This window comes from Cyprinus carpio, chromosome B17 (genome assembly GCF_018340385.1).
Source record: "Cyprinus carpio isolate SPL01 chromosome B17, ASM1834038v1, whole genome shotgun sequence".
In the NCBI taxonomy this organism is placed as follows: Eukaryota; Metazoa; Chordata; class Actinopteri; order Cypriniformes; family Cyprinidae; genus Cyprinus; species Cyprinus carpio.
The window spans coordinates 5,192,912-5,202,911 of NC_056613.1; the positions used below are offsets into that span (position 1 = coordinate 5,192,912).

A 10,000-nucleotide genomic window follows, 5' to 3' on the forward strand; every position below is an offset into this window, starting at 1 on the left:
GCGGATCACATGATCAGAACCAAACAACAGATGACGCTCTGAAGTTTCACTTCAACACGCACTTCTCGCAGCACGCACCAGTTGAGCACATGAGGATGCATTTAACAGAAACATCTGAGTTTGCATCATATCTGTAAAACAGTCGATGTTGAATCAATCTCTTTAGATCCTTAATTTATCTCCCTTTTTGTGAATCTAATCGGTGCATGCTGTTCTGAAGAAAAATGTCTGTATAATTAAAATATAGGAGCTGTTGGATGATGTGAACAACTGGTGGGTGCTATGACCAAATTATTATTTGTTTACATTTCAGAAACAATATATATCCCAGCTAACAGGGAACCTTCTGGAAATGATTTAAAGGTTCTTTTAAAGTGAACAAACACTTTTCCAGTAACATTAATATAATGTTTGATCAGAGTTATTGAGTCTTTAATAATGATCTCAAAATGTTATTCATACATCATTCATGGAAACATTTTAGTTGAATGTTCATATAATGTTTTTTTAAATGTTGCTACTTTTTTCAGAATGATTTTTTTAGAACATTCAAAAGTAACATTCCTATAATGTTTGCAAAATTATCAAATGCTAAACATTCCATTAATGTTTGCATAACAAAAGAAAAAATATTTTAAAATTATGTTTTGTATGTTCAGAGAATATTCAGAAATAATGTTTTCATAACATAATGGGAATGTTAGTGAAATGTTCTTAGAACATACTTTTGTTAGCTTTGTTAACTGTTAAAAGTTCAATTCAAAACAATTTATATAATACGCAACTATATGGGAACGTCAATTTTTTTTTTTAAATAACTGTAATTATTTTTTAAGAATCCTGAAAAATAAAATGTATCACAGTTTCCACAAAAATATGTGGAAGGCTGGAGTAATAATGCTGAAAATGCAGCTTTGCATCACAGGAATAAATTACATTTTACAATGTATTACCATAGATAACAGCTATTTTAAATTATAATATGTTTAAGTAATAATTTTTCACAATATTACTCTTTCTACTGTATTTTTGATCAAATAAATGCAGCCATGGTAAGCATAAACACTTGCTTTGTAAACCATAAACCAGTCTGCAGATTTAAGCTCTCTGAGATGTTTCCTGTTTTTCATCTTTCTGATAGAGATGTATATTGCTGAAAAAAATAGGAACTAACTAACTTTCTCTTCTAGAGCCATCATATGAGACGGTGAGCCCACTGCTCTGCCCACCGTTGGAAAACTGTTCTCTCTCTGGGCATGACTGCCCATTCGGCTTCCAGCAAGACCCCAGCGGCTGTCTGCTGTGCCAGTGTGTCAGCAGTGAGTGCAAACACACACACACACAAACCCTTGAGAACTGTGTTGCGTGCAAACCGCTCCAAAATACTCCCAAGTCTATGTTTGAGAAAGTGCTAACGGCCCGCAACACAAGCAAACACTGACTCTGGACATACGGAGCGTGTCCAGGAAATAATGATCTCAGACTCAAATCCACCTCACAAACCTGCACAATCCTCCCCAAGACTGAAATGAATCTGAAAGTTTTTCCCATGTGAATTGAAGTCAGTATCAGAGGTCAGTAGGACGTTTGGGCATCATGGAGCTCATGGGATTATAAACTGCTCAGAATCATAATGTGTAGTTTTTAGAAAACATGTAACTGTTTCAGGTTTCTTCACCACTAGCAGCATCGAAAGTTTTGCAAAAAATAACTAGATTTAAATTTATATGCATGAGTTTTATGCATGAAACAGAAGTACACTTTCAACAGCTTTTACATTAGCTGACTTTCTGTGTTTCTCTTATGACAGGGTTAAAATAATGTTAACCCAGGGTTAAAATTAACCTAATCACAGGGTTAAAATAGTGTTAGACCAGGGTTAAAAGTGACCTCAGTACAGGGTTAATATAGTGTTAAGCCTGGGTTAAATGTAGTGCTAACATCTGTCTAAATACAAGATTGAGATGTTGTTTAACCCAGGGTTAAAAGTGTCGTCATCATGGGGTTAAAATAATGTTGACCCAGGGTTAAAAGTGACATTAGCACAGGGTAAAAATTGGGTTAAGCCAGCATTAAATGTAGTGCTAACTTATATCTAAATACATATGTGAGATGTTTTCTTTAACCCATGGTTAAAGGTGATCTCAGCACAGGGTTAGAATATTGTTGACCCGGGGTTAAAATAATGTTTACCCAGGGTTAAACGTTACCTCAGCACAGGCTTAATTTAGTGTTAAGACAGGATTAAATGTGGTGCTAACATCTGTCTAAATACAAGATTGAGATGTTGTTTAACTTTAGGTTAAAAGTGATGACATCATGGGGTTAGAATAGTATTAGGACAGGGTTAATTGTAGTGATAACCTCTGTCTAAATATAAGAGGGAGATGTGTAACCCAGGGATAAAAATGATGTCATCATGGGGTTAAAATAATGTTGACCTGGCTTTAAAATTAAGTTGACCCAGGGTTATACAAAGTGCTAACCCCTGTCTAAATAGAAATGTGAAATACAAATAAGTATGACCTAAGTTTGACTGTTCACTGATCATCTTTCGTTATGGTTTTCAGATGAAACCTGTCCTGATGTGTCCACGCACTGCTCTCTGGAGTGTCCCATGGGTTATGAGAAAGACAGCTATGGTTGTGAAGTGTGTGAATGTAGTGTAACCGCACCAAAGTGTCATCCCATGACATGCAGCAAGACATGCCCTTATGGATACATGTAAGTTAATATCTCTGTTCATGATCAGTAACATTATCTAAGACCAAAAAGTCTAAATATAAGTATAAAACATTGTTTAACACAGGGTTAAAAGTGACTTCATCACAGGGTTACAATAATGTTAACCTTTGCCTAAATGCAAGTGGTAAACATAGTTTAATCCAGGGTTAAAAGTGATGTCAACACAGGGTTAAAAGTGACCTCATCATGTGGTTAAATTAATGTTAACCCAGGGTTAAATGTGACATCAGCGCAGGGTTAAAATAATGTTAAATCCGGGTTAAACACACTGTTAACCTTTGCCTAAATATGAGTGATAAACATAGTTTAATCCAGGGTTAAAAGTGATGTCAACACAGGGTTAAAAGTGACCTCATCCTGTGGTTAAATTAATGTTAACCCAGGGTTAAATGTGACATCAGCGCAGGGTTAAAATAATGTTAAATTTGGGTTAAACACACTGCTAACCTTTGCCTAAATATGAGTGGTAAATATTGTTTAATCCAGGGTTAAAAGTGACATCAGCATAGGGTAAAACTTGTTTTAACCCAGGGTTAAAAGTGACCTCATCAGAGGATTAAAATAATGTTAACCCAGGGTTAAAAGTGACTTCATCACGTGGTTAAAATAATGTTAAGCCAGGGTTAAAAGTGACTTCATCAGGTATTTAAAATATTATTAACCCAGGGTTAAAAGTGACCTCATCAGAGAATTAAAATAATATTAACCCAGGGTTAAAAGTGACCTCATCAGAGAATTAAAATAATATTAACCCAGGGTTAAAAGTGACCTCATCAGAGAATTAAAATAATATTAACCCAGGGTTAAAAGTCAGAAAAATAAAATCGTGTTAACCCAGGGTTAAAAGTGACCTCATAACATGGATACAACAGTGTTAGCCCAGGGTTAAAAGTGGAGTCAGCACAGGGTTAAAATATTGTTAAGGCAGTGTTAAAAATAACATGAGCATAGGGTTAAAATAAAAAATGCTAACATCTGTTAAATAAAAGTGTGAAAAATTGTTTAACCCAGGGTTAAAAGTGGTTAAAATAATAATAGCCTAATTGCAATACTACGTCCTGCCTAAATACAAGTGTGAAATGTAGTTTAACCCCGGGTTAAAGGTGATCTCATCACAGGGTTAATATAATGCTTTCTCAGTGTTAAACAGCCTGAACCCCTGTAATCCATGACCGTCAAACATCTGGGTGCTTTACTGTCCTCATAAGAGCATAGGATCCAGTGCTTTCATTTCAAAACAATCCCTCCCATTCAACACCACGATCAAATGCACTTCGACACAAAAGCGTCTGTATGTGAGCGTGAGGTGGGATTCCGCTGTTATCTGAACCACAAGCCCCCAGTGGAGGATGGAGCAGATAGATTTTCACTGGAAACACGGTGTCTGAGCTCCCTCATGGAGGATGGAGGGTTTCCTGAATAATTTCAGAAGTTTGAGTCCCCTTAGCCCTGTCTCTCCATCTCGCTCTGGAGGAAATCCCCGTTTATAGTGCCTCATGTTGAGATCATCTTCTGCTCGGAGCGTGTTTGTTTCTAGCGTTTATTGCTTGTAAGATAAACAGATACAACAAAGATCTGGAACAATCCCAAAGATCATGAGCATTTAATGAAGATGACCCTCTTCTGTTTCTAAAATATCTGGAGCCGGTTGAAACTAACCCATTAAAGGGTTAGTTCACCCAAAAAATGAAAATTAGGCCATAGATTACTCACCCTAGAGGCATCTTAGGTGTATATGACTTTCTTCTTTCAGACCAATCCTATCGGAGTTAAAATGCTGTTTTACATTTCATTACTTTATTCAACTTCTGTACCTAAAAACTAATGTTAGACCTACCTAAAAATACTAAAAATCACTGTTTATTTGTATCTTTACTCTATTGTATTTATTTGTGTTGTTGCTTGTAGTTGGATCATTCTTATTGTCTTTATTTTTATTCTTTTTATTTATTTTTTATTTGACCGTATAGTTTTTCCACATAGCACATACCGAACCGTAACGAAACTGTGACCCTCGTGATACAAACCAAACTGTGAGTAAGTTGAACCGTTCCACCCCTAAAACCTAAGGTTAAAATTTACTTCATCACAGTGTCAAAATAATATTAACCCAGGGTTAAATGTGACCACATCACAGTGTCAAAATAATATTAACCGAGGGTTAAATGTGACCACATCACAGTGTCAAAATAATATTAACCGAGGGTTAAATGTGACCACATCACAGGGTCAAAGTAATGTTAACCCAGGGTTAAATGTGACCACATCACAGGGTCAAAGTAATGTTAACCCAGGGTTAAATCTGACTGCATCACGGGGTTAAAATAATGGTAACCCAGGGTTAAAATTGATGTTATCACAGGGTGTAAATAGTGTTGACCCCAGGTTAAAATTGACCCTATCACATGGTTAAAATAATGTTAACCCAGGGTTAAATGCAGTGCTAACCTCTAAATACAAATGTGCAACATTGTTTAGCCCAGAGTTAGAAGTAATTACAATAACGATAAACTAGGGTCAAATTACAGTACTATACTCTGACTAAATACAAGTGAGAATGTTGTGTAACCTAGGGTCAGAAAAGTGATTAAAATATTTGAACCCAGGGTTATTTGCAGTGCTATCTTCTGTTTGAATTCTGTCTAAAAAGTGTGAAACATATTCAAACTATCTGGAATAAAATAAGTCTTTATAACCTATTTTATCTCAGTTAAAGATTATATTTTTTTAAAGTAATGAGTTTTTTTATGGTTTTAGTTTTTGATAACTATACTAACCCTGGTCCAGTGTTAATAAATGACTTGGACGTATGTTTACTAGGCTTTATATTGTTATGAACAAACACTACTAAGTTGGTAATCATAATTTTTGTGTGGATTGCCAGCCATAATTTCATCATGGTGCCAGCATTAATGTTGTTTTTGGAATATGTGAGCCATGGCTCTGAGGCATTGAATGATGAAGACAGAGGACGAGTGGCTGTTTACATTGACATTTAACACAGTCAGATGGATCGGACTCCACACAAAGGGGGGTCTTAAATTGCTTCCCCTTCTCAAAGGGGCTCAGATGTCATTGGATTTGACAGAACGTAAAGGAATATGTGTGGATTCAGCAGGATGGGGTGGGGGGGGGGGTCTCTCCTCAACCACCACCAGTGTGCAGCATCCACCTGGAATGTAATACATACTTGTTTTCAATTTTTGTGTGTGTGAATTCTGCACTGTTTAATAATCAATCAATCAATCAATCAATAAATATGCCGACCACTGACTCTCTAGTTAAAGAACTTTACTGGTGGTGCACTACTTATAATAATAAAAATTAAATAATAGTAAAATAAAATAATAGAAATAGAAATACATCAAAAATATTGTAATTATATAAAGATATATTTTTTATGTAATAAACAAATATAAAATATATTATTTTGAGCTATTTTCTTGTCATTAAAGCAAAAATAAACCTAGTAATTTTTTCACCCTAAATGTAACATTAAATATAATTTTTTAAATAATAAATAACAATGTAATAATAATTGATTTTATATTTAGTTATCATTTATTTATCAGTATTATTATTATTATTATATAGTATTAAATATGAATATTTAATACTATATAGTGACATGTTTCTGGTGCAGCTTTTATCTGGACTCATGAAGCTCATGTTCTGCAGAGGAAAACAGAACCAGATGTCATCGCGCCTCCAGCAGCAGATCCCAACAGCCAGAAACTTTACTGAATCACGACATTATAAGCATAAAAGAGTCCTGCATTATTACGAGGTTTTGTGAGACATGCTTTCATCCGTCTTTAGAAGTTGAAGTGCGTCAGAGGTTAGGGTTAGGGTTAACCCTAACCCTAACCCTAACCCTTAACAAAGTGGCATTTAAGAGCTGTGCTTTCGTAGCTTAATCAGCAGGTTAGTGCTGGTTAGTGCTGGTTGAGCAGTGTCACCTGATGGTTTATGTGCTGTTTCTGCTCGCAGGAGGAACAAGCACGGCTGTGAGATGTGCCGCTGCGTCCGGTGTCCGCCGTTCAGCTGCGACAAACACTGCAGCGACGGCTACAGGAAGAGCAGGAAGGGCTGCAGCGTCTGCGAGTGTAAAGGTGAGTGACTGCGCAGACGCATGAGGAGATTCAGAGCTGTTTGACGCTTTGAGCAGGGGTCAGAGGTCATGAGAATTCATCTGAGGCCTCACTGTGCAGAATGTTCCTACAAGCAATTTATAAATGTATAAACATGGAAAACCGGAAGGAAATTCAAGTGTGCTCTTGGAACAAATACGGTTTATGCCCAACATTTAATATGTGTTTATAGATGCATATCAGGGTTATAATAAACCTAAAACCATAAAAATACATTTTCATTACTTGAAATTAAAAGTAACCTAAAATTACTGGATATAAATATAAATAACTGGCATAAAATGAATTTTAAAACTTAAAATAATTTTATTTACGCTGTTTAGTTTAACTTGATATTCTAAAATAACTAAACTAATAACATTTAAAATAAATGAAATTCACAATTTTTTTTAAAAACGAACTAAAATATAAAAAATATAAAAAATAATATCAAAATATTAATAGTAACTAGTAGTATTAGTAGTATGCTATAATAGTATGCCAGTGATACTGAAATAACACATACATCATAATGACAACTAAAAATAAAGCCATAAAAACACATTTTCTTTGCTTGAAATAAACTTTAACTGAAATAAAGATACATGTACTTTATTTTAGGTTGTTCATCTAGTTTAGCTATGTTCTAAAAAGAAATTAAATTTGATATGATTAACAAATAAAGATGACAACAAACTAAAAAATTACTAAAACTAGCTAAAATAAAAATAAAAAAACAGAAAATATTAAAATAAAAACCTAATACAAAATATTAAACTATAAACTATAATAGTTAAAACAACATTGACACTTCTATATTATAATGAATATTATAGTAATCTATTCAAATTAATATATTAATTTTAATATATATTTAATGAATTCTGAATGGAATAATCACAAAGCAGTACATTTGCATGATCAGTGTTTTAGTTGAAGTACACTATCTTTTTCATCTCACTTTCTGCATTATAAATCCTGATTTGTTGCTCACTTTTGGTGTAGGATGAAGCGAACGGATCGGATCTGAAGGTTAGTGTGTGTTGTAAACGAGGCTGCTGGTTCAGATCATCGGTCTGAGCAGATGAAGGTGTTTCTTACATCTGATCGCTGTGATCTGGTGTAGTTTGATGAGTGCAGAGGCGGTGGTTTGCAGCTTTCACCTGATGATCTGTGTGTGCTCGAGTCAGGAGCGGTCTGAGGGCAGGTTATTTTAACTCTGTCACGGTGTTTGTGGAGTGTATTTGAGTTCCTTCTGTGCTCGGTCACAAGCACTTCGTAAAATCACAGCAGCTATTCTGAAACATCTGGACCTGTTTTCAGAAAACTGCTTAAATATTTAAACTGCACTAAAACACTTTTTAAGAGGTAAACACACTGCCTTTGGTTTTTCTTGCAGTTGTGTGTGTTGCTTTAACTGGTTCATTCAGTTCAGTTTATCCACAGCATGATTATAAACTCATTATTGGCAAAATATCAGACGTTTAGAGGATGTTATTTCAGCTGGAGACAGGAATCAGGAATTATAATAGGATATTATAGTCATATTACACTAATACTCATCATTTTAGACTGACCTTATCATAATTGCATTTAAATGGTGAAGTATTTATACATTGAGTTATAGTTGTTACTGCCTTTAATTTATGCTGATTTACATTTTAAAAATCATTGTATGCAGGCTTATCACCATTAACGAAAACTAAAACCATAAAAAAAAAACATTTACTTGAAATAAAATGTTACATTAACTGAAATAAAATAAAAAAAAAAAAAAATATATATATATATATATATATATATATATAAAGCAACATTTAGCATTTTCATTTATTTAAGTTAAAGTACTAAAAAACCTATTAAACTATTTAGAAAAAAATAAAATAAAATAAATATTAAATAAAAAATATTAAGCTATTTAGACACAAAAACTAATTGAACTGACAAAAACACAATACAAAAATCTAAATTTCAAAAATGTTAACTAAAATCCAATTGAAAATGGAAAATATCAAACTAAAAAATATTAATAAAAAACAATCTAAATGAATACAAATGTAAATAGACATTAAAAACAAAACAAAATTACAAAAAATACAACAAAATTACAAAACATTAACTGTAATTAAAATAAAAATGGAAAATATTTAAATAAATACCGACTCAAAATATTATTAAAAACCATAATAATAATAAAAACTATATAGATCTATTTAAAAAAAAAAAAAAAGTAGTAAAAATTACAAAAACGTTAAATGAAATTAAAATGAAAATGGAAAATAAAAACAAACTCAATATTAATAACACCTACAGTAGCATATCAATGACACTGAAATATCACTGATTGTATTACAGTATTTTATTTATGCAAAGTATATTGGATTTTGAGCTGGACATTTTTTGTGTGGTTCACTCATAATTGTCTGAGTGGTTATGTCAGCTGTAGTTTACAGACGATGTTTACTGTCATTCATAACCTCTCATGTTCTTCTTTTGATTGTTGTGATATTGTTATTGTGTGGCGTTCAGACGCAGACAGACGTGTTTCCAGCACCAGCGCCTCCGTCACCATCTCCTCCAGCTTCTGTCTGACGGCGAGCGGCCGGCGTTTCCAGGAGGGAGAGGGATGGCACGACGGCTGCAGAGACTGTTTCTGTCACGCGGGGCGAGAGATGTGTGTGCTGATCACCTGCCCTGTGCCCACCTGTGCCCACCCTGTGCTCCGAGACCACCAGTGCTGCCCCAGCTGTGACGGTACCACACACAAAACACTCTCTAATAGTCACCAAGACTGCATTTATTTGATCAAAAACGCAGTAAAAAATATGAAATATTATTACAGTTTAAAACAGCTGTTGTCTCTGTGAATATCTGTTAAAGTGTAATTTATTTCTGTGATGTGCAGCTGTATTTTCAGCATCATTACTCCAGTCTTCAGTGTCACATGATCTTCAGAAATCATTCTAATATGCTGTAATATAAACAGATGTACTGCGTAATATGAAATATATATTTTCAAATGGATTATAAGTGCAGTACATCTATCTGAAAGAAGAAGAAAAAAAATAAACAGCAGAGATTGATTTTATTAGTTACACATAGATTTATTGATTTCTATTTCAAGT

General features: G+C 34.0%; 1 protein-coding gene across 1 annotated transcript in view; it reads left to right on the plus strand.

Moving 5' to 3' along the window:
- The window catches only part of LOC109085256 (cysteine-rich motor neuron 1 protein-like), a 49,444-nt gene that overhangs the window by 32,676 nt on the left and 6,768 nt on the right, over positions 1-10,000 (plus strand). Inside the window, exons 6-9 of the mRNA XM_042743090.1 lie at positions 1,191-1,319; positions 2,571-2,724; positions 6,736-6,857; positions 9,405-9,629. Coding sequence (XP_042599024.1) covers positions 1,191-1,319; positions 2,571-2,724; positions 6,736-6,857; positions 9,405-9,629 — 630 coding nt within the window. The remainder of the gene's footprint in view (positions 1-1,190; positions 1,320-2,570; positions 2,725-6,735; positions 6,858-9,404; positions 9,630-10,000) is intronic.